The sequence below is a fragment of the Eurypyga helias genome, unplaced genomic scaffold, assembly GCF_000690775.1.
Source record: "Eurypyga helias isolate BGI_N326 unplaced genomic scaffold, ASM69077v1 scaffold52, whole genome shotgun sequence".
NCBI classification, from domain to species: domain Eukaryota; kingdom Metazoa; phylum Chordata; class Aves; order Eurypygiformes; family Eurypygidae; genus Eurypyga; species Eurypyga helias.
In genome coordinates this window covers 1-25598 of record NW_010236340.1, presented here as the reverse complement: position 1 = coordinate 25598, position 25598 = coordinate 1, and the positions used below count along the sequence as shown (strand labels likewise).

The 25598-nt window shown below is 35.5% G+C and overlaps 1 protein-coding gene across 1 annotated transcript in view; it reads right to left on the bottom strand.

Annotated features, from left to right (window-relative positions):
* The window catches only part of LOC104506167 (cytoplasmic dynein 2 heavy chain 1-like), a gene marked incomplete at its 3' end in the record, with an annotated part of 56557 nt that extends 31037 nt beyond the window's left edge, over positions 1-25520 (bottom strand). Inside the window, exons 1-18 of the mRNA XM_010147030.1 lie at positions 25365-25520; positions 24704-24785; positions 23256-23410; positions 21417-21554; positions 19206-19319; positions 17735-17895; positions 17451-17574; positions 16542-16663; positions 15774-15860; positions 14311-14437; positions 12454-12595; positions 11802-11911; positions 9344-9442; positions 7437-7560; positions 4978-5141; positions 3582-3701; positions 1216-1350; positions 328-471 (exon numbers count right to left, since the gene is read on the bottom strand). Of these exons, the coding sequence (XP_010145332.1) occupies positions 328-471; positions 1216-1350; positions 3582-3701; positions 4978-5141; positions 7437-7560; positions 9344-9442; positions 11802-11911; positions 12454-12595; positions 14311-14437; positions 15774-15860; positions 16542-16663; positions 17451-17574; positions 17735-17895; positions 19206-19319; positions 21417-21554; positions 23256-23410; positions 24704-24785; positions 25365-25520 (2304 nt within the window). The remainder of the gene's footprint in view (positions 1-327; positions 472-1215; positions 1351-3581; positions 3702-4977; positions 5142-7436; positions 7561-9343; positions 9443-11801; positions 11912-12453; positions 12596-14310; positions 14438-15773; positions 15861-16541; positions 16664-17450; positions 17575-17734; positions 17896-19205; positions 19320-21416; positions 21555-23255; positions 23411-24703; positions 24786-25364) is intronic.
* Positions 25521-25598: the final 78 nt, after the last annotated feature.

The window sequence follows — 25598 nt, the reverse complement described above, 5'->3', positions numbered from 1 at the left end:
GCCCGGGCTGGAGGAGGTTTGGGGCACCCTGGTCGAGTGGAAGGTGTCCCTGCCCATGGCAGGGGGGTTGGAACTAGATGATCCCTTCCAATCCAAACCATTCTATGATTCTACAATTTATATATATGGTAAGATCATTAAAAATCCCATGTGCATGTGTTCTGAATATCTAAGGCACAATAGTTCAGCACCACTTCCTATTATACATTTCATCATCGGTTATTACACATTATTTTATAAAAGTGTCCAGAGCAACTAATGAATTCTAAGGATCAAAGCAGATTGAGTCTTCTACAGCATTAACAGCTTCAGGAAAAGAGCAAATACCTGCTCGCTTTGCAGAGCCCTTTGGAAAAGCCGCAGGAAAGCCGCCAAACTAAACCGGTACATATTATTAATTTTGGACAAGTCAGAGATAACAAAGTACATCTTGCTAGCACTCTCAGCTAAAGGCAGATAGGCATCCCTCTCCTGTAGATTAAACACAGAGATCAAAACACGGTACATTATTGCCCTCTACTGGTCATTGCATAAACGTTTATTCATCCCACCGAAAAAACATTCGGGTTACACGAACTTGTTTTGGAAACCTGAATCCTCCTGGATTCTTCAAACTGGGGGACATGACTCAAGACTTCAACACTGTCTTTACATTTCAAGATTGGAAGAAAGCATTTTTAGCAAAAAATTATGAAGAGCATTTTGGAAATTAATCCCTAGGGTACTGAGGCCTCTTGCCACTATAGAACATGTCCCAGTATTCAACAGAAAACTTTAAACATGAGAACACACAGGAAAACTCTGTAATAGGTTTAAAAAACAGCATGCCAGATGAACAGCATCACCAATGATCTAGATTTTTGCAATAGCAAGGCTGTATTAAGTAAGAACATCCATAAGTAAGAACATCCATATGATCCATTCTGTTCACAACAGCAGATGGCAAAAATAAAGCCAAAACCCATTACTTCCCAAGAAGCCCCTGGGGAAAATTTGTTTAATTCAAACTGGCAGACTTTAAATTGTGTAGCTATCCAACATGTGTAAAACAAAGGAATTAAATTACTGAAAATACTCTCTGTACCTGCATATCCCAAGTATCTTTTACTCCAAAAATTAATTTTGCATGTTTCTGATCTTAGATTCCTGTGGATGTCATAAACATGACCATTTTTAGAAGGATGAAAGAAATAAAGGATTAAAATATTTTTCCACCTTATCAAGGAAACTCTGAAGCCTGTGAGATTCAGCAAGTGATTCTTGAATGAGTGCACTACTTGCTTTAGTCTGATTCAACGACTCAATCAGATCCTTATTTTCTAGTATATTGCCTTGTGACGTTGCAAGTGTCTGTAAAAAAAAATAATTAAAATTAGTCTATGTTACATTAAAACAAAACTTCAACTGGGAAGTAATAATTTTGGAAGTTGTCCTTCTTTCTAAGCTGTATATATTTCTGAATCATGGAATGCATCAAGAGTACTAGAAAGAGGGTGGTTACTCCAAAAACTGAGATGTTTTAAAGAAGCATGGAAAATAAAACCCAAGAACAAAAGCAAAAAATCCAGTCTGCCATGTTCTGAAGTGTAAGCCATCAGTAAACTTTATAGAATGATTTCTATGATCAGAGTCTTAAGCGCTAATATCCCCATGATAAAAACAAATTAGGGTATTTTTTTCTTCTGTTTAACTACCAATTTAACCTAAAGTTGGTTACTTGTAATGACTTCCTGTACCCAGTCATTTATAAATTCATTTTCCTTGAAAAACATTCCAATATCCCCTATACAATTTAGTTCTCATCTCCAACCGAGATGAATATTCAGTGTTTCAGCAATTTCAGATTTGTAATCAGAGAACCCTTGAAAATCCTTGAGATTGCCCTATATTTTCCATTACTTCTCCATTGCAATTAATTTCTCTTCTAATAAGAGGGAAAAGCTTGAAGGATTCACTATTGTTTAAGGTTTTTTACTAACCATCAGTAAATATACTTCAATACAATTTTTTAGTTACACAGCAACAAAAAATTGGCTTCTCATTAGGTAAGTCAGTTCTAAACAACTACTTGTAGGACAGCATTTCAGGATATTTGAAGACAGAGGTTCCCCAGTGAGAACAGTAGAATGCACTTAGTTCTCTAGCCGAAAAGAATTTAGTACAAGATCATCTGTTTTTTCAAGGAGCCTGATTTTGCTATGAGGAGTCATAGTGTGAGCTATGAGATAGCCACAGCACATATATCTTTACTCCAAGGCTTTCAGGAGAAAACCAGTACAGTACTTCAGATGGAATGTTAATGTTGCTTTAGTCCCTCCCAGCTTCCTTGTAGCCCCTTCAGGTACTGGAAGGCTGCAATAGGTCTCCCCGGAGCCTTCTCTTCTCCAGGCTGAACAAGCCCAACTCTCTCAGCCTTTCATCACAGGAAAGGTGCTCCAGCCACACAGGAGAGGTGCTCCAATTCAGACTGGATGCTAAACGATGATCAGCTTTGCATATGGAATTGTTTGAGAGAACAAGTTTCCCTGTGCCTGTAGAGAAATCTGCCCCAGCACAGCTTTAAAGGTTTGAGCTTAATATTTCAGATTTAATAGGGAGTTTAACTGGGACAGTAAATTTCAAAATTCAAATCACATTATATACTTATGTGCAAAATTCTGAAATTGAGCTATTAATAGCCAGTCTAATAACATTCAGTTTATTACTTTTTGAGGAATCTTTCACACTATTAGCTTATGCTCAAGTCCATTGTGCTGGATACTGCAAAGATCTATGACTCAGCTACAGACTGAGGGTTTTGAGGCAGCAGGTCAATCTCGCAGCAACTGTGACATTTTATGAGGAAGGAGGATTTGAGGATATATTCCTATGGTCATGAGGTACAGTTTCTGTGAAATCTATGACAAGATGCAAACAAAAAAGAAAACAATCCTCTTCCTTGGAAGCCACCTTTTCTTATAGCAGTGTACAACTCTTTCAGGAAATAATCATCATTAAAATAAAAAGATGAACTGAAAACTGAGGACATTCATTTTAAATACGAGAAAGGAAAATGTTAACTATAAAGAACATTACAACTAATTGTTAATAAGAAACAATCATGGAGGTTTAAAGTTTTAAATATCAACAAATCTTTCCATTTTCTGCTGAGAATTTTTCTTCCAAGTTTTTTTCCTTTCACAACACACAATCATGTCTCAAGAAAGTATCAACTGACATGATTCACAAGCTTAAAAATGTGGTTTTTTTAAAACTCCTAAATTTGAAAATGAAAAAGTATATTTTTAACAAAGTTTTCTCTCTTTTAATGCATTAAAATTAATGAAATTTCTAATCAATTTGAACCAGCCTATACCTAGCCCAACATTTAACTTGACACTACTCAATCTACTGAAATACTACAGTTTCATGGCAAATGTACAGATTTTACCTACTTTACTCTCCCAACAGCCCCAGGCAAATAATGTTTTTATTTTCTCAAATCAAAAATTCTGAGGGCTCATTATTCCAACACTTTCACCATCTTCATTCATAGCAGTATGAACATTGTCTTACAGATCTAACTGGTAAAATAAATTTACCTCCAAAAGCGATTCCTCAAGCTTAGCCAACTGTATCTTCTTTTCTTCCTCTTGTTGTAACAGTTTTGTCTTCTGCTCTTCCAAATCAGGCTTTTCGTGTTGAATTGTTAAAGCCAAAAGCTAAAAGGAAAAGACATTATTCATCAGGATAAAAAACAGTACAGTATTTTATAATATATATTCATTAATTATATGGTACAATATATACTTGTTAATAATACTATCTTTTATTATCTAGTAATACTATCTATTATATGTCTAAAGTAGACCTCTGAGTGTTCACTCAGTTGCACCAGACATCCAACAGCTTTAAATCTATGTAGACATCCAGGATATCCTGCAGTGGCAAGTATAACCTAGGAACTACTGTGAACCATGCCCTTGTCTGTAACAGCAGATGCAAGCCAGGTGAGATACTCAAAAACATTTCAAAAGGCACCGGCTCACTTTATAAAGGACACTGATTCACACACTTTTATGCTGAGACCTAAACCTTTGCCAAAATAATTGGCAGTCTTCATTAGTGTATATAATGTAATCAGATACGTAGAGAAGTATGTGATAGAAAGAACAAAGGGAAAGAATGGCAGTGTATTTCTTTCCAGCAAGTCTACCAAAAGTCAAACCCACCTCAAGCCAACAAAGACAGTAAAAAAAAAAAAAATCCATAGCTTTTTTCCCTGCATTTTCACTTAAAGAGGGGGTTAATTCACTTGGTTACATAATATGATGTCGATTCCCTATCTCTAGCGGAGGGAGGAAATCCATATGGTTATCCATGCTTCACATTTTGAATCATCTTACTTATCAACATCAAACTCTAAGCCTCTTGGTAGTTTGCAAAAAAATTGGTTCATGTCAAATAAAGAGAATATTTTCTACCCTTAATTTATATCATTTCTTCCTCTCTTCTGTCTGTATGCCACCTTTTGCTTCCAAAATGTTATAGAAAAAAAAAAATCTCAAAAGTTACTAGCATTTTGGAGGAAGTAAAGTACACATATTTTGGTTTCATTAAACTTTTCCTGTACAAAATATATCTTGATGCAAGGATTACTCTCTAACTAGGACACTGGAGAGCAGTAACAGAAATGTTTTCATGGCACTATAAATGCATCTTGAACAGAAAACAGAAAGTTAGCAATTAATCTGTTGCAAATGAAGTCAATGAGACGGTTTCCATTTCTCTATTGGACTCATTACTTGTTTTCAAAGTGCATAAAGACAAGACTTAAAAATATAAATTTTGTTTCAGCATCAACTTTACCATTTATATCTGTGTGCTAGAAATCACCTCCGTGACTGTTAATGCAAAATGTACCACAGGTCTTCTTTCAGAAGTTGGATGTAGCTAGGATGTAGCTATACATACACTGTTTTTATTCTAAATTCCTACCTGTCCTCTTAAGCCACTTCTTGTTGTGGTAAAGTTTACTGCTGTAACAATAGAAGAAGCATCAGGGGGAATGAACGGATTTGGGTTCCTTGTCGATAGAAAAAGACGGAACTCTTCATTATAATCAATCATTTTTTCACCTATTTGTATAGCGTAACGGGGTCCTGTAAATAATAAACAAATGTTATACTCATGCTGATTGGAAGATTTAAGAATTATCTGAAAATAATGGTATTTCTGTAATACTTTATGAACAATAGATGCAAATATCTTTCATAAAATTTATAAATTGTTCAGGAAGAAAAATATATTTAAAATATTTAGGGAAAATAACATCCTGTGTTGTTACACACACACAAAAAACAAACAAACAAACAAACAAAAACCAAACCTGTAAGAATGTAAGGAAGCTACATAGTGAGAATATTTAATGCACCAGGGTAGCTTAATTATCCTTAACCAGTACAAAAAGCATAAATGGCAAAAAATGTACTTGAAGTAAAAATAACACGAAACGAATCTCTGAAATCTTCAAACAATGAATAGGAGAAAAAACACCACAGAAGATGCACTGGAGAATCCTCCTTTTGTGTAAGAATCTTGTAATAACATATACATTTCCATTTCTACATAGATATACCACACTATCAAAACATCTTAGCCATAATTACATAATGGCTAACTAAGATGGTTCAGCATTTTCTGAATGTGGTCCAAAACCACATTCATCTCTGAATCTGCTACAATTATTTCTAGAAGGTTGATGTTGCTGTACAATCATAATTCTATTAAAATACTACTTTCTATGGTAGTTGTTAGAGAAAGACTATGAAACTAAAGATGCTGGAATATCTAGTCATTAGATGAAAGAAAAATATTCCATTAAGAAATATCCCATGTACGTCTTATTATAAATACATTTAATTTAATCACAGTATGAAAGAAAATTTATTACATTTCTGCTGTCACAGTTTCAATCTCTGTTTATACTCCTCATATTTTGACATTTCTCAATATGCCTGTCACAGAATGAAACTGTATGTATGGCCTCTCACCACCCGCCTCCACCACAGGTTTCTATTCTAGATAGGCAGAAAAGAACAGACTCAATCAATCACACGACTAGAGTAAGATTTTTGCCTCCTGATATTAAAAAAGAAGGAAGAACAGAATTATAAGATGAAAAGTTTCAAAGTGAAAAATTCCTTTCCAGAGAAATATGAGGTAGCATAGCTAAGTACTTCTCTATTTTTAGCGCTAGGAGCAGATCCGAAATGCTTTAAGTATAAATCTCTTGCTAAAACACTTGTAGAGATGAAAATCACATACCAATTTCGCTCCTGTGCCAAGATCAGAATAAATTTTAGGCCTATACTGTAAAAACGTCAAACAGAAAATGGAAGCTGTACAAAGATAAATTTATTGCAGTATATACATCCACATTTTTCTTAACATTTCATTCCAAGTAATGAAAATATGTACAGTCATCACAACTAAAGTAATGCAGATAGGCCCCCACCTCCACACTTTGATGAGGAGTATGCACTTGCCTGTGAAGTGACTGAAAAAAAAAGAAAAATCAAAGTGACCCATCCTCCCTTTTCAAAAACCAGCTCCCCAGTTTGGCCTTGCACAGACCTAACGTTCACACAGCTCACTAACACGCAAAAGAAGATGCCTGAGTGCGATGCAAAGTTCCCTGAACAAACGAGTATATTTTAATATACCAAAACAATTTCAAAATATGGAACATAATCCAACATAATTCATGCTGAGATACTTGCATCATTACTATTTATCTTTGCTAAACTTGTATATCAGCCTTTTTAAAGCAAGTAAATCCAAAGCAGTTACATATAGTTATATAGAGTACATTATCTCTCCAAAGAAGAGGTATTTTAAAATGTAAATGTTGGGGTTATTTTCATTTCATTTCATCAGTTGAGGAAACTTTTTAACAAATTCCACCATTTTGCTGACCTCAAGGACCCTCTCTCCCCACCAATTCCAAAGTCACATCAGGGAGAGACCTGTGTGCCTTCTTTAGTTTCAAATGAATGAAAGCGAGACAGCAACACCAACATTCTAGTACTCTGCCTTCTAACTGCACCAGTTGCGTTATTTCTGGTCTATTTAAGGCCCAAGTTCCTATGTAAAACTATGTGTTTGAAATTATCACTAGAAAATAACAAAATTTAAATTGCGAAGAGTTGATAAAAACACTTGATTCACATTCCAGTCAAAAAATCTTTAAATACTTTTCAATACTTTTCCATTTACTGAAAATGAACATATCTCCAACATATTTCATGCACTGAAGTGTTAGAAGCAGATTAATGCTAAAGAGGAAAAAATTACACAGTACTCATGTTTTCAGAAAAATCGAGTTTTATATGACAAATACAGATCTAACATACAAAAGCTTTGAGCAAGAATTTGTAAGGATTTTGGTAATTTACCTTGAGCAACAAGATCCTTTCTCAGCAATGGGTAAAGTACAGGCTCCACTCCATCCATTTCCTGTATAATAAGTGTTTTCCCAAATCTTACGGACAGCTCAAGGGCGGTTAGGAAGTTGGTGTCCTGGGCAAATAAAAATAAATTCCTTTGATTCATGTATTTTTAAAACATGAACACTTTGGAATGAACTGAAAGACATTATACCAGGCGTCTAAATCTAAATATCAGTAGAATAGCTGAAAAATTCTATTACAAGCATCCTACAATATTTCAGGGTTTAGCCACAAGTTTTTAATAAGTTTGATCCATTCAGCTACTGACAAACAGACAACCTGTTTAACATGCCTAGCTCCCCCATTGCTGCACCAGAAGAGAGCAGGTCTACCATAGGTCTTGTGTCACATCTGTCAGGCACACCTGGAAGTCCTGGCCAGTTAACGCATCTCAGATGTTATTAGGTAGTTGTGTCTCAAAACTGAGTCAAGACCTAAGATATTAAGATACCTAAATGCAGCGTTTTGTGTGTAGGTGCCTAAACATGCATGTGGTGTTTAAGAATCTGTTACAGTCAATGAAGATCCTAGACAATGCAGATAATAGGCCCTAAAAGGTAATCAAGCAAATCAGCTAGCAGGGGAAGGATTCAATCACCCAAAGAAATGTATCTAGTACCATCACAGCGTATCTAAAAGGCCTCCACAGATCCCTACCAGCTCTGTGCAAGACCTACATTCTGTTGAAGCAATACCTTGGGGCCAGGTGGGGTTCAATAAGAGACTTTTGAATGGCACTACACGCCTGTCTATGTGTGTGCAACCAAGCCAGCCTTGCCACCCAGGTAAACAGCGACACGTGGGCAATTAAACTTAGGTATCTTCATCTCAAACTGAAATCCAACCTACTATTTCCAATGTAGATAATGCAATATAAAAATCATAGGGAAGAAGTGTATACATTCTCCTGAAATCCAGTAAACTGCATCAAGAAGACAGAAGACCTGTTTACAAATATATCACCATCTCCCTCTCACAGGAAATACTGATATTCTTGGAAAGTGCAGCACAAAGAGGCAAACTTGTAGAAGTAAAACCAAATGCTGACCCTTCCATTTTAAATACTCTGATCTCCTCGTTCAGTAAACAAATTTTTAGTCCTGTGGTGGGTTGACCTTCGCTGGATGCCAGGTGCCCACCAAGACACTCTGTCACACTCCCCTTCCTCCTCCGCAGACCAGTGCAGAGGAGAAAATAAGAGAGAAAAAAACCTTGTGAGTCAAGATAAAGGCATTTTAATATGAAAAAAGCAGAGGCCATGCGCAGAAGCAAAGGAACACATAGATTTTTATCTCTACTTCCCATCAGCAGGCAATGTCCAGCCACATCCTGGGAAGCAGGGCTCCAGAACGCGTAGCAGTTGCTCCGGAAGACAAACATAAATGTCCCCTCTTCCTCCTCTCCTTTCTCCTAGCTTTCATTGCTGAGTTGACATCATATAGTATGGAATATCTTCTCGGTCAGTTTGAGCCAGCTGTCCTGGCTATATCCCTGCGCAAGATCTCGCCCACCCCCAAGGGCGGAAATGTTGGAGAGACAGCCTAGATGCTGTGCGAGCACTGCTCAGCAGCAGCCAACACACTGGTGTGTTACCAACACCTTTTTACATATTAATACAAAGCACAGCACTGTCAGGGCTACTATGGGGGAAATTAACTCCATCTCAGCCAGACCCAATACAAGTACCAATTAAGAACCATTGTAAATTAGAACTCTGAGAATCACATGCTTCATGGAATATAACCCCATTGTTGGTGATTGCTATCACACCCCTTTAAGAACTGCTCTCCAAACCCTGGAATAGAGTGAGCTCAAGCAGACCAGAATTGTAAGACTGAGAGTAAATACTGCACCTGTTGGTTAATAACTTCCAAACGTGATTCCTTCAAATGTGTCTTCAACCACTCAGTGGCCCGGAAAGAAGGGTCTACCAAAAATGGGCACACTTTACTCTAGGGGGGGGGGGAAAAAAAAATATATATATATATATACACACACACACACACACTGAAATCTATTTTGTTCAAGAATAAAATTAAATGGAATCCTTTTTTAATTCCCCAAACTAATGGTATAGTAATTTTAAAATCTTTTTCATTAACAAACTCTTTAAAGATACAATGAAAGCCTAACAATAAAGTGGCCAAAAAAAAAAAAAAAAAGTAGAAGGAATTTTATGTCTTTTATTTTATTTCTTCCTTTAACAAAAAAAAAAAAAAAAAGAGCACCCAAAGCCAAAATTCTCAGGTGTTTGTCCTGCTAGTTAGGCAATTCTTCAACCTCTCTTAAAAACAGGAGGTTTTAAGACTATACTCAAAATTTTTTTAATTTTTTAAGGATTATACTCAATGAGTATAATCTCTTGCTTTTGTTATTCACATCTGCTTTGACACTTAGAAGAAAAGGTATTATTTTTCCCTTTCTTCCTGTAGTGGGCAAAGGTACAGTACTTCTGGTTTTGGACATCAATACATTTTAGAAAGAATAATGAATATAAGTACTTTTCAGGCATAAATATACAAATAGCATTTTACTTACAATCACAAAGAAATCCAAATCTCAAACTTGCAAACACTACGATGTATTGTATTTTGGTAATATTGCCTAGTAACACATATACCGATGAGACAGCAAGTTTTCATTTTATTAAAATCTTCATTCATGTTGGAGCACACAACTGGACACAGCACTCCAGGTGTGGCCTCACCAGTGTGGAGTAGAAGGGAAGGATCCCCTCCCTCAACCTGCTGTTAATACTATGCTTAAAGCAGCCCAAGACACCATGGGCCTTGTTTGCAGCAAGAGCTCATTGCTGGCTCATGTACAACCCGGTGTCCACCAGGACCCCCAGTGCCTCTTCTGCAAGGCTGCTTCCCAGCTGGGAGCCCCCCAGCACATGCTGGTACACAGGGCTGTTCTTCCTCAGGTACAGGACTTTGCACTTTCCCTGGCTGAACTTCATGAAGTTCCTGTCAACCCATTTCTCCAGCCTGTCAAGGACCCTCTGGGTAGCAGCTTGGCCATCTGGTGTATCTACCATTCATACCAGTTTTGTGTCATCAGCAAACCTGCTGAGGGTTTGAATATGTATTTTCAGCAATTCTCTGGTTCAGTCTGATAAAAGACCACTTTCACGGCTTGTTTTGGTTTTAGATTGATTCCTACCATTCCAAACTGAGTAACTACATGAATCTCAGCCTGAGACAGGGACACATGGACCATATCCAACCATCAAAAGATGAGGAGCACTAAAGGCTGAGAAATGTACTGTAGATGACATTGGTAAAATACCCTGTCTAATTCCAGTTTTCAAAGGATTCTGAAATAAAACAGTACACAAAGAAAATTTGAGCTGAGGGAGGGCATGAAAAAGCTCTTCATCCACACCGAGATTTTTAAGACCTCAATCGATTCAATTAAGGAAAGGTTGAAAACAAAATTTGATTATAGCATTTAAGTAGACTTAAGGGTAGAAAACAGTATTTATTGAAGAGCTTTTTAACCAAACTGAGAAAGGAATAACTAGATCTAATATCAAAATGATAAGGCAAGATAAATTTAAATTGGAGAAAAGGCTGTAGTTGATTTGAGAGAATCACTACCCAAGCAAACTACCTGTGGCAAATGTAGAGTCTCCTCATGGCATTACATCTTTACTTTTAACAGATCTAATAAACTACTACATTATAACTAGACTATTATGTACACAGTTGTGCAACTGTCTATATATATTCATCATACACCTATATATAACCATAAGATAAAACGGAATCATAATTATAAGCACAGTATTATCATTCTTTTCTCAAGTATTATTAGCTACTGGTCTTAAGTAAATAGCATTTTGCACCCTATATCACAGACCTAATCTGATGTAATCTGAGGGTTTAAAATCTAGATGCTTTGAGAGGTATCTGCATATAGTCTTTTCCTTTTTCTGAGAAAAAAGGTATTAGAAATGACATGTCAAAGTGAACATATATAGTACATAATCATCCACTGATCATATTGGTGTTAATGATTATTCACACTTTAGGCCTGAATAAACTGATAGCAGGTTTTGTCTGTTCAACATCCAGAAGAAAACTGTAAAAGCAAAAAGAAAAACATGTATTTTCTTTAACTGATTTTTTTCCTTTTGCTAAAGAATACCCAGAGTTACATAAATATTTGTTTCTCTGCGTGTGTTCTGTGGAGCTAACAAAGTAACACTAATTAAATAGTTGACAAGACGCCATGTTACTAAGATTTGTAGAAATTGAAATACTTCCAAGACAAGACCAAAAAAAAAAAAAAAAAAGCTAAATTTACCTGCAAGATGACAAGAGCATTTTCTATTGAAAGATCATCTGAAGGTAAACCTTCACTTTTCCAAACTAGCTCCTCACTTTCTGTACACAGGAACCGCCGTAAATCAAACTCTGATAAATGAAGGAGTGTAAGTTTGTGCATTTGTAGTCTGCATAGTTTGTAAGCATTTCCCACTCTATATACAGTGGAGACTCTGACTAACACAGTGCAAGTCTGTAGAATTCCCTGAAATTTTATTGCTTGAACTAATGTCTATTAACTAGTTGATGTTATAAAAATATTTAATGGTATTATTAACACACAGATAAAAAAAGCTACTGAAAAAGCAGAAACATTAAGCATGCATTGGCAAATTTACAACAGTTAATATGAATACATTCATTCAAGTAAACTTTTCTATTTAAGGAGGGACTGTGGAGCTAAGTCTTAGAGAATTTATAACAATCCATAATCTTAATAGATAATTGAATAATCCTAATAAATAGTCTAACTGTATATAGAAGTATTGAGTAAGAAAATTTTGTCATTTTTCATTTGGGAAACCCCAAGACAATTGAGACTGTTCATTAAAACTCACTGGCATTTCTAACTTCCTCAATCAAGCTTTGTTAGTTACACACACACACAGAGACACAAACAGAGACACAATTACTTTCAAGGCCTGATGATTTGGTCCATTCATCCAAGCTGGTTTTCCTCTGATCCTCAGGAGCAGCAGATAGATAGGTAATAAACGCAGCTGCTAACTGTGCTCTTCTAGGCAATGTAGCCAGTTCATCTGTTATCTCTGACACCTTCAAAAAAAAGTATAGAATGTATAGAAATGAACTATGTTAATATTTCTCATCAGTTACTGAAAAGTCACAATCAAATTTGACTGCCATTGAGAACACAGTTGAGACAGTCTCTGTTCTTGCATTTCAGATATCTATACCCATCTAACCCACAGCAACACACAAATGAAAGTACAGGTAAAGTTCTTTTTATCTCCAGGCTAGAGCATGAACAGATATTCCTGAGATTACCTACTACAAATCTATGAATTTGATGAACAGTTCATCTTGTCACTTATAAGCAACTGGGCAAATAATATTATAGTAAGAACAATACAAAGTAAGTGACCCTAGTCACAGTCAGCTAGTGAGTACTACTTACAATATGTATACATACACTAAATATTTTATCTATCTATTACACTTCAAAATGTGATTCACTGCAGGCTTGCATGATAAAATACATTTATCATATATCTTCAAATAATTTATCTACACTACATCACCTGTGCCTCAAGATATTCCAGTATTTTGGAGAAAAAATAGTGTATCAAAACAACAGACGACTGCCATAACTGGTTTCAAAGTACCTTGTCACTTTTCTACTTTAATCAAACTCACATTAACAAGAAAAGCTGATACACAAACAAAAAAGCACCTTGTTATTACTTCCTCTTTACTTTAAAGGGAAATGAATAACAGCTTTTTCATGGTCCTCAATATGGAATGAGTTCCTGACTAACACCTCTGCCAGTCTGGTCTACAGCATACCATTAACGGACAGTCTGACCTTCCTAAGGACAGGGGAAATATGCTGCAGTGAAAAACTGCGAGGAATCACTTTTAGAAGTGTTCAAACTCTGGGGTTCAAATATACCCAACACTTACTATAGCAGATGGAACAGTGAGAGGAGTATTTTACATTTCTTTCCATTATGCTGGTCAACCTACAAGAAGGATTCATCTAAACCCAAATCTGGGTCTTTAAAATGCAGGCATTTAGTCTAATTGTTTGGTCTTTTTTTAGTGTCAACAGAGAGACAGGACCATTTCCCTCAGCAGGGAGATTTTTTCCACTTTAGGTACCCAAGAAAGCTTTCTACCACTTTCTGGAGGTGACAGCTATTTTCAGCTTGGTTATATCTTGAATTTTCCTTTCTGTTTCAGTCTGAAGAAGGGCCTGTGTGTCCAAAGGCTTGCCAGTTTCTCCTAGATATATCATTTGTCCAAATCTACTTCAGAAGCATAAAAGTCTGAAACACAGAAATGAAGGCTTCAAAAGCAACCCAACATTTTGGGTAGGTCTACATTTGCATTTCCAACATCAATGCCATAAAGGAGATACATTTTAAGACTGTGGTTGTTTCATGTTTTCCCCAAATCTGTCTCTGTTGATTGTAACTCAACTTGGAGGGTCCAAGTCCTGACATGTTCAGCCATTATAACAATTACATTATTATCGTGACTGAAAAGAAGTCAGAGAATGTTGTGTGTTCTGTATTCAATACAGGGGTTTCTTTACACATTCTGTAGCTATGTGACAGGTAAAGTAACTTACACAGTGAAGTAAAAAGAAGTTTCAGAAGGAAGAAAAGCTTTTATTTCTAATGAGAAATCAAATAAAGGTACACTTAGGAGACATGCAGAATGGCAATAACTCACATCCGCCCAACAGTGCAAAAACTGTATTTTCTAATTATCAGCTACAAGATGTACTTATGAAAATTTTCACTAACCTGGGTGCTCCATCTTTTGTGTTCCCTGTCAAGCTGATTTATCAGTATCTCTGCAGCCTGCAATGTTTTCTGAGCTTGACCTAGTTCTGCTTCAAGTTTTGCAGCTTCTGTTGTTCTAGTCTGGAACCTGTAAAACAACTACTGTTTTTAATTGCTATCATGAATTACTAAACCTATGGACATTATTTTTAAGGCAGTTTAATTTAATTAATTTGTAATTAATTCCTCCCTTATTGTTCATAAAGAAAACAACTACAATTCTTTTTTACACCTTCTGTTTCTAATTTGCAGTTGAGCTTGTTAGACTATTAACTAACAAAATTTAGATAGATGCACAGGTGAGATTTAAAAATATATCTGCACTATAGATGGTGAAGTCTGAAAATCATTTCTTCTACTTGAACAACCTGACTTGATTTTAGTGATTGTTTTCAGTTTTGTTCTGCATCTAGTCAGGAAAATAGCAGGCTCAATGCCGTACTAGACAACTGTAACTTTTTGGTAAATTTAATCCATGAAACCTTTAAAGGAGAACATTGCTAAATCCCATGAACGACCCCAGTTCAATGTACAGTACTCTGTTTTGTAAACTACTATGACATAAGAACATGGTCCAAACAGTAGGCAAGGTTTAGGCATTATTTTGTAATTTTTAACATCTAATTATCTTAATTAATATTTAATTACAATAATTAATGCATTAAATGTCCCCTTTTTTAAAGCAGTATATTTAACTCTCATATATAGTTAGGTATCAAGTTAAATTAAAACATCACAATACAGCTGAATGTCATGAAGAATTCTCCAATTTTTATTTTTTTTTTGCAGAACTTCGAAAGATGACTTTTAGTAATATGCACCTAAGTCTGGTCATAAAATATCTCCTATACTAATTAAAGAACACAAACACTGAACTAAAAGACTTGGATTAAACTGAACTTGGAGAAAGTATAAAGGTTCACCACAGCATTTTTCATGCCAACACAAGTCACGTACTTGATGAGATGCTAAGAAAAAAGGAGATTGCTAAATAGCTAACTGTCAGAAAAGCAGGTCATCCTAAAAGAAACAAAATTGTCTTTATTCAAGCTGTGATCAGTAGTGTCTTGCATAGGAATGTTTCTAAAGTCCTGAGGAAACATTAAAGTCCTCTTAGATTTAAAAGGTGAGAGATATACTGCTTATCTTTCACATCTACAGTGTCTACACTGAAGGCTTCCCACAGAGTCAGTACTGAGAAACAGGTACCTTTAAGGAGCATTTCATCTGATCAATGAGATAAATAAATACTGTTAGAATAACACTTATCTCCACCGAACATACAGATAGCCTTATTATTGCTGCTTCTGATGTAAATATCTTGACAAGCAGGGACTTAGACTTGGTTAGATAACTGTCATTATTCACACCATAAAATTATCAATGTTCATACTTATATTTGGAAATAAACGAACCAAACTTACTTATCTTTCAGTTCTGACACTTTCTGACCAACAGAGTTCAGAAGATCTTCTAATTTCTGTTTTCTGCCTTCAGTTTTCTTGAGATTACTACAATCCAAAGGAAAAATAAAAAAAGGGTAAATGTAACAGGAAAGTCATTTACACAGAGATAGTTCAGAGACATTTTGTTTCTTGTGATTTCTATTAACAAAAATCTGTTTCCACATGTAAAAAAGATTTTACTGCTTCTCATCACATAGCTTTAAAAATGGAAACCAAACATCCCATTCAAATGTGTTCTTACAGATCAGAACAAATTCTTCTAATACAGAATTTTAAGACCTGGCAAAACAATTGGTATAGATTCCTCAGGTTATGGATGGTCCTAAGACTATGTCATATCTTTCTGGTCTTAAGGAGAAACTGGTCATACTCGGTGCATGACTGAAAAAAGAACAACTTCACATCTCATAAAATAGCATGGGTTTCACTGACAGAATATATTTTAAACATATCTGTGATGTTCATTTCTCCCTGACACATTTCAGTTGAGACAGGTAACGCGTGACTGGCCAACAAACAAATTGGCCAAGGCATAGCTTCCAGGAAAAACGAAATACTGCATGCTGACTTTTTCAGTTGCAGCATGAACGTTGTATTTCCTATGGATGAGGTACAGTTTCTTATATCTTTTGTTTTTAATAAACTTCAATTTCTCCTTGGCAGCTTTAGTTTCACCCACCACCACTGGAAATAAGAACATTTATTTTGTAACAGCGTCTAACTTACGATTCCAAGACAGCCTTTTCTTTTTCCAAAGGTTGAATTCGTTCTAGGACATGGGAATACTGGACATTAGCGTTCACCCAAGCTGCTAATGGAGCTGCTGCAGCACTGGCTCGTTTAGCATTCTGAAAAAAAACAGTTCCAAGAAAATACATGAAGTATAATGTAGATGAGATAAGACCAATCCAAGATAAGTAACTGCAACAGATTTACAAGTTACCAACTTGAATATACCAATTAGCCGGCTTCTCTACTGATCTTTTAAATTGTTACGAAGAGATTATATAGTAGGCCATCGGTCTATGTTAAGAAAAAAGGATATCTTTACAACTATGAAGCTTCCCTGAAGTTAAGAAGTTTCAAATTAATGCATAATTTATCAGTGTGTTCCTCCTCAGAGAACTACAACTTTCATTTTAAAAATAAAGAAGTAGTATGCAGAATTCCTTTTTTTATCTAATGCCAAATCAGTTATCAAAGATCAAAAACATTTAATCATCATTAGACTGCCCTTTTTTAATTAAGTATACTGTTAAGACTCTTACTGCTAGAAGGAGGCCTGAAGGAGCCAGTTTGAAGAAGCCAGTTTGAGGCCTGAAGGAGCCAGTTCCTCAATCCGAGTTTGAATTTATAGCAGTGACACAACATCTTCTGACTTCGCAATGACTTTTCATCCCACTGCTCCTCAGCCACCAACAGAACTCTCAGTTAGAGGTAGTATGCGACACAGTAACCTTTGCTACACTTTTATCTCTTATACTGACACATTCTGTAAGCAGAATTTGTCACTTCGCTAATTTAAGTTCATTCTACAAATTATGTTGGCAAATCACATAATCACACATCACTTTTTTTTTTACTTTTTTTCCAGTTTCTATTTTTTCCAATTTATGGAGTGCGATCAGGAATTACCTTTGGATCAAAAGATGTTCTGTTTTTAGAAAGAAGTTCTTCAACATTCTCTCGTATTTCTTTTGGAATATTACGGGCATCAAAGGTTGCAATGTCCTCCCTCACACCTCTTTTGGCCAAGAAACTGTAAAAAGAATGAAATAACTAAGTAAAGAAGAAACAAATATTAAAGAGGTCATTTCCCTATGAAATCAATAAATTCTGCACACATGTCATTCCTGAATATAACAGAAAGTTATATTGTAAATTATTGTTTAAGTTTAAAGCTTAAATAAAATCCTCACCTCTTCATGCTCACCCAAGATGTATCAAAAATTCCCATCAACCTTAAAACTCCTTCTAGTATGTCTCTGATTATGTCAGGGGGCATCCGTAGTGACCGTATTTCTGACAAAGACTCTGGCTTTATATTTCCAACTGCTAATTTAGCTTCATTAACCAGTGGCTTAAAACATAAAAGCACATTAAAAAAAAAAAAAGAGATGAGGATACAAGAAAACAAACATTTGCCATTCCAGTTTTCATAGAATTTCTTTTTCTTTTTACATATTTTATTGCCTAGCCAACTGGCATCAATGCATATTCATGTGCACAAGTTATTAAAAAATTGCCATGTGTTTATTAAGAGATAATAAATATATTTCCATGTAAAATAGCATATTACAATCCTGACATCCCCTAAATTTTCATTCAGCACTGTAATTCGTAAGCATTATACATACATTAGTACCAATCATGTTCATTTGTTCTTTCATTGTTCATTGTGATACAGCTATGTTTTAATAATTATGCTAATTACTATTTATAGGCATGCCGAAGGATATCTTTGTAAAGATACGTAGCTGTAAAGGTCACAAAAGCTTTCAATTTTCAAATTGAAGGGATTTCAAATTGAAGGGATTTCAAATTGAAGCTAAACAAATCCAGGCAGCCTTTGCCCTTATCAAAAGCAACAAAATGATAAGAAAACAGAAGAAAGTTAAAGATTATCGTTAAGGACTATGCACACCTTGCACATCTTTCATGCTTATCAAAGACCACAGAAAAGGATTTACCCTAATCCTGTAGCTCCATGTCACTTTAAATACAAGGATCCAATTCCTTGGCACATATGATATTTAAAAGGAAAAAAAATCAGGTTGCTGTACTTTTCCCTTATTATTTAGTATAATTTAAAAATGGACGGGATGAAAAATAGAGACTAAAAGCAATGATTGAACACACACCCCTCCCCAAAAAACTAACGCTTAACAGCTGTAAGGTCTCTTGAACAAGCAGTTTGATATACTGCCATAAGGACATAGAATTTTCAGAACTTAGTAATAACTGGAAATTATCTCTCATTAAACTCTTTCCATTCAGCTGATGGTACCAACCCCCATGACATTACCAGCTTGATCAAGGCAGGGGAATGTAGTCAGCCTATGTAAGATACTACTAATTGAAAAACTTTCCATAAAATCTGCAGAACTCAGCAGACCATGGTAGCACAGAAATAGCAACTGCAGGTAAGATTTGGCCTGAAAATTCATTCCGTAATTAAGATCTACTAGAATACAAATGCCAAAATTACAATCTCAATCTGGCAAATAGAATACTGTTTCCTAATGTATAAAAGTTTTAATATCGAAATAATTTAGAGCACAATTTAAGAAATGCAGGAATAAATTCTGCAGAACCATTTTGCACAGCAGGACTCGAGTAAGTCGAATAAAATCAGACTGCAAAATATTATGTTTCCTTATCAGCTCTTACCTGAACCTCTTTTAGTTCATCTTCAATTTTTCTTTTTCTTTCTTCTATTTCTGCAGCCTCTTCTGCTATCCGGTGTTTTAGTTTTTCCATTTCTGTTTTTTGCTCACTAGCATTCTGTAAAAAAAAGAATACCTTCAGTTTTTAAGTTCACACAGATTTTATTCCATTAGGTCTATTATTTCATTAAGTCTTGATGATAATATAGTTTGCGCAATACCAGTTACAATAAAATAGTTAGGACTATTTAATACTAGACAGGTTGGCTAGGCAACTAAGTTTCATGGAATAAGCATTTTTTTGCTTTTACTGTGTCTCCTTCCCTTTATCACAGAAAATATCTGTACGTGCCTTTTTGAGACTCATTATGAGCTTTTGTCACCTTATGTCATACATATACTCTAAGCTGTTTGGATTTCCATTTCCCCTGGATTTGTACTGTACAACAGACAGTAGCGATTAGCCACCTCCAGGACTCGTAAGCAATTCAGTACAATAATAAGTACCTAGTATATAAATCTACAATAAAAGAAGTCCTTACATATCCTGAAGTTAACAAAAAAAAAAAAAAAAAGACCCCACAAATCCCAAACCAAAACAGGGACTACCAATACCAGTGAAAAAAAACATAACTGAGGATAAATGCATAAAATAAAAGACTAATATTCTAGGCTCAGTTCACCTAAAAGATACAGGACAAGAAATCCCAGCATTTACATTTTTCCAGTATATAACACATTATTATAACCAGCAGTGGTTGAGCAGAGTTGAATTTACAGCAGAGTGACAGATGTAGAAGAGCAGAGAAAAACTTGAGATTATTATTAACCTTTCTGAGCACTTAAGCTGTAGACTAGCATGTCATTGAAGATTGCATTCAGACCCATAACACATTAGGCTAGATAAAACTCTATTAGACATTTCATGCAAATGTACATACACTGAATGATAGCTCTGAAAAAGAAAACCATAAAATTCAGTTGTAGGTCAAAAGCCTTGCTCTGAAAGGAGATTAAAAGAAACTGTACGTATTAGAGCTGTCTTTCTTACATAAACTGGAACATTTGAAGTGACATTAAAATGTTAGAGGGCACCTCTACTTCATGCTAATCTAAATAATCAGTATTCTACTGCAATACTTCTGATGTCAGTGGGCACATCATGTTTCATTGCTTTTTGGTGCATTCTCTGATTTTGTCCTACAACGTAAAATGTGCTACACAGCTTGTAACTCTACTGGACAACAGCATACACAGGTTTAAAACAGAAATCAGGGACAATGACATCATAAATTCTTTGAGGCCAGCAGTGAACAGACCCAAGCAATCATCATTACTCAAATTCAAGTATTAAAAATTGCCCATGGAAGTAGACTTCTAAAAAGGGGAAGTAATGCACCTTTAAAGCACCGTGAACCAAGGGGTTTAAAGAGCAGGCACCTACTTTACTGCATACAGAGATGTCTTTGTCACTGAGCTTCTTTATTTAAGTTTGCTTCAGACTGACCAGGCTAAACCAGTGACAAAACAAACGGTGCAGTGACAGCAGATTCATTATGCCTTATCCTACATTTAGGATTCCTGGAAGTATCAATGTAGAGATCTACTTTCTGCACAATTATTTTACTTAACTGAGAAAACATTACTAAAGAAAATCACCTCCTCCAAAAAACAGAAAGTCTATCTTGGAGCTGAAGAAAAAAAATTCAAGGTGTGATGAACACACAAGAATTATTTAACCTTCTTTGAGGTTAACTTATGAGGTTAACTTAACACACTTCATGAAATACATAACCTCCTAACAGTCCACAAATTTAATTCCTGGTATTTGTTACTTAAAATGGTGCTAATTATCAGTATTTTGTTAAAGTTCCTTTCCATAATAAACATTATAAAGTGGATCAGTTTGGATTTATGAACTTCTAGGAAAACTTTCAGATTAAACTACAGTGGTAAACACTACTGAGGTGCCAAACCTGGTATTCTTACTATTCCATCAGTTAAATCTACTCTTCCTACTCAAGCAGTGCAAGTATGATTTAAATTATAAAATCCTCTGTCCTCTGCAAGTTTATTCAAGCATCAGGGCTCATGCATTCCCTTAGGCAAACTCCTGTAAAAGCATCAGGTTTTATAACCCTGATGGAGACCAAAAATAGAAAAACATCTCTTCCCCCACTCCCATCCCCACTTTTGACATGACTGTATACAATACCTGCATAGATACTGTAATTTCTTGAAGGGCAGCATCAGCCTCATCCTGCTTCATTTTGAGTAAAATGCTTTGCTCTCCAGCTTTACTGTTCAGTTCATCTACCAGGGCTTTAGCTTCATTCAGCTTTGAAACACCTGCCTATAAAAGTTTGTAAGAAGCAGTTATTTAGTCATAAATTTCAAACAGATTTAAGTGAAGGTTGGTTACAAACAGTATGCACAAAATAACTGATGTAGACTAATATTCTTAATTTTTTAATTAATGTTCCACGTTTTCTTCATATTATTTACATTTTCTTAGTATTACTTAACCCAACAAGGAGATCTGACAATTATAGATTATCCTAAGATCTATTCCTACATCAAAAAGCTGAAAACAAAATTCTCAAAATAACAAAACTTTTAATGGAGTAGCAACTAGTACATAATCTGTTTCTCATTAACTCTCCAGCATTTCAGTTAACTGATACTAACTCCATGTAATTATCTCTCCTGTAAATCTATAAAAATTAAACAAATTGAAACAAATTAATTATCCCATTTCTGCATATCTGTACATTCTTTAATGAGCATAGATGTACATAAAACAAGGGCTCGATTATTCTTCAGACTAACTATTTTCTTTATTCACACTGTCTAAATTATTTACTCCGTGGTAATCTGGTAGTAGAGTTATTTCAAGATATATCTGAAGAATATATATTGCCTGGAAGATGATTTGATTTAGGATACACATCTCCAATTTTCATGTAAATGATTACTTTTATTTAACCAGAGCATTTAACAAGTAAATGAATGTTTGTCACAAACAAACTGCAGGTATTGTCTAAATAAAAAAAAAAAAAAGCAGTTTCTACCATTACAAACATAAATCTTTTTAAACTGCTTACTACACTGATGGAAAATTATTGGCAGGCAGAATAAAAACAGTGTAGAATACAAGCCAAGGAAGCCATTAGGTTTTGACAGGTGCTTTAAGAAGAAGTACAGCGTTGCAAGTGTGGTATCAGAATAGCAGCAATGGTCACTGGGAAAAGGAGCTGAAAGGGAAGGGAGAGGGGTAAAGACAAAAGTTACACGTCCTAAAGGATCACACAGATCTTTCCAGTTGAGGGATGATGGGTGGAGGGAAGGAAGTATGACTGGAAAGGTAATAAATGGATTTCAAAAATACGTATGTTCTGCATACAGAACAGGAGTAAACCAACATCCCTGAGATGCACTGCATTTGGTCTAGAACTGTGTAAAGGTTTGACATGTGGAAAGGAATTTGATATCAGTTCCAAAACACAAAACAAGAGAAAAATCACAACAAAGGGGTTCTTGGCTAAAGCTACACAGAGCACCATAAGGTTAAAGATAAATAACAGCTTGTTCAACTAGAAGGATGCAGGAATCACACAAAGCAGGAAGTTGCTGCAGAGATACCAACAAAGGGGTGCTACATATGGAAAACTGTACAAGCAGAGGCAGGACTTATATTGATGGAAAGATGATGGGTTGTTTGCAACGCAATTCAAATACATATGAGTGAAAAACTCAAATGTGCTTTCAAGTACTTTTTCCAGTTCCAAGAAAACATACCCAGTCTGATACGTTTTTGAGGAAAAATATGAACAAAAGCAAGAAACCACTCTTAACTCTTTGAGGCATTTGAACAGAGATGTTCATTAAGATTCCTACTCTTCCTCTCCTGAAACCACAGCATAAGTCCTCATATGCCAAATGAGGACACCTCACACAACCACACTAGCAGCTACAGCCCGTTAACACACAATGCATTTCCAAATGTGAGAGTATTTTGAAGAGTAGTATGTTAAAAAATGTTTTAAATACATACCTGCAGGTGCTTTTGCCTTTTTATCAGCTCTCTTCTTTTACTGTTATTGATGGCATTGTATATGCGAAGGAATGTCATATACCTGCTAGGCGTTGCTCCATACACTTTACATGATTCATGGATTGCCAGAAATGACTTCAGAAAATCAGGATCACCTGTAGAACATAATTTGTTACGCATATAATATACTCATGTCACTTTAAAATAACTAAGGAAAAGCAACAGAATATTTTTTGAGATATGAATTAAGCGCATTCGAAGTAACACAAAGAACATGCCTTTTTCAAAGTACTTTCAGGGAAACAACATGTAATTTCATTTGAAATACATATTCCTCGGAAAGAAATATACTGAAATTGTTCCAAAGCTGTAAAATATTTCATTGATATTTGGAAAAGAAGGCAAAACTAATTCATTACTGAGGACTAATCATAAAAGAAACTTTATTTCCATAGAAACTGAAACTACTTGGGATGTTTTTAGAAAGGAAGCCCATGTGTTTTTGTCTACAACCATGTCTCTGATGACAGGTAGACTACAAGGTCTTTCTGAAAATTCCAGGTCCTTCAGTGTGTTGAGCAGTTTCTCAAAATAAGCCTAAAGATACTGCAAAATTAATTGCAATATCCTACAAAAGAAAAAATGCTAAAATATATCCACACATAAACGAATGCCGTTAATAAGCTCTGAGGCATAGATTAAGTACCATGATCTAGGATAAAGGTGGATGGTATCATGAACACTAAATCCTAAATTTGGCCATTATTCTGATGGGCTGGAATGTCTACTCAGAAGCAATACAAAACAAGAAACCCCAAGTGAACTACTTACTATTTTATACTCTGTTGGGTCCATGACTTCTAAGTGCTACTTAGACTAGTGGTTTATAAAAAGTCGCTAAAAGGAGTATTATGCAAATGAGTGCTGGCACTGGTCTCTCACATTATGTTTGACAGCCTATTTTTAAAGTCGTTAAATTTTAAGTTTTATTATAAAAACAAATTATTCTGGAAAAGTGGCATTACTTACAAGAAATTAGTTATTGGCGATAAAGAATTGTTAAAGCAAAATGAGCAGGTCTAGGACAACAATAATGAAAACATATAGACTGAAAAACTCTAAAAACATCTAATTCTGAGGCTGTGTAATAACATCCACACCGAAGGAAGACACAGAACAAACGAAGATGCAGCTTAATCAGTTTATAAAACTGAATATATGTAGTGATTGCTTGTGATAGAAGAGACTGGGTTTGATCAGCCAGGATGTATGTTCCAGACTAATGTTCCCTTGCGCAAAAATGCCTGAAACGTGAACAATACTGAAGTCTATGACTATGCTGGCAAAACTATACTCAGAGTATTTATGCTGTCATCTATGCCCAACACAGGACTGGATAAGTGTTTACTAATAAGTGCTAATAACTTGTGGGTCCATCTAAATATTACCTGAATGTTTTTTCTTAAGTTCCTTATGTGCTTTTCCAGTCTTTTCTTGTTCCTCTGAATCATACAGTAGCATTTCAGGTATCTAAAAAAAATGAACAGGATTTTTTGTATGAAATCACAAACAATAAAAATTGGAGTTAAAATAAAAAAACCCAAACCTTCAATTTTGTTTCTCAATTGAAAAGACTGAATATGATAGCTTTCTTCGAAGTAAGGTATTTACATAATATTTATAGCATTAAAAAGATCAATTCTGCCTTTCCCTGTCACTGATACCTTCCTGTTCTCTCGAAACAGAGGAGCTTTTGCTGGCTGTAAGAACAAGCAACTAATTCTCAGAGGAGTCTTACAATAACACAAACATCAAAGATGTAAAAATATAAAACTCAGTGGGAAATCAGACAGTCTTAAGTACAGCTGTTGAGTATACAACACTGGAAATAAACAATGTCCAAGTCTGTCTCTGAAGTCTTTCTCATGATCTAGGAGTGGGCTTACCTTCCTACATTATCAACTATACAGTGTACCACGGTAAAAATAAACAAACCATATTCAAAGCCTCTGACATACAACTACATGATAAGGCTCTACTTCAAAACAAAATCCCTACTGAAGTGAAAGTGAAAAACATTTTTAAACTGTGGACGGAACTGGTCCAAACATTTCTGCCAAAATGAACTTTCAGCACAGCCTGCTGTTGAAACTGAGGCACAACGGCAGGTGGAGGAGCCCCAGTAACCCAGGCAGAAATGGACACTGCACCATCTGCTCCCACATAGAGCGACCAGCCCCATGGTCCAGGTATCACACCCACCATGATGAGTCAATGGGAGAGGCCAGACCACTTAACAGGCTAGACAGAGAGCGTTACTGCCCCTGTACTCAGCACTGGTGA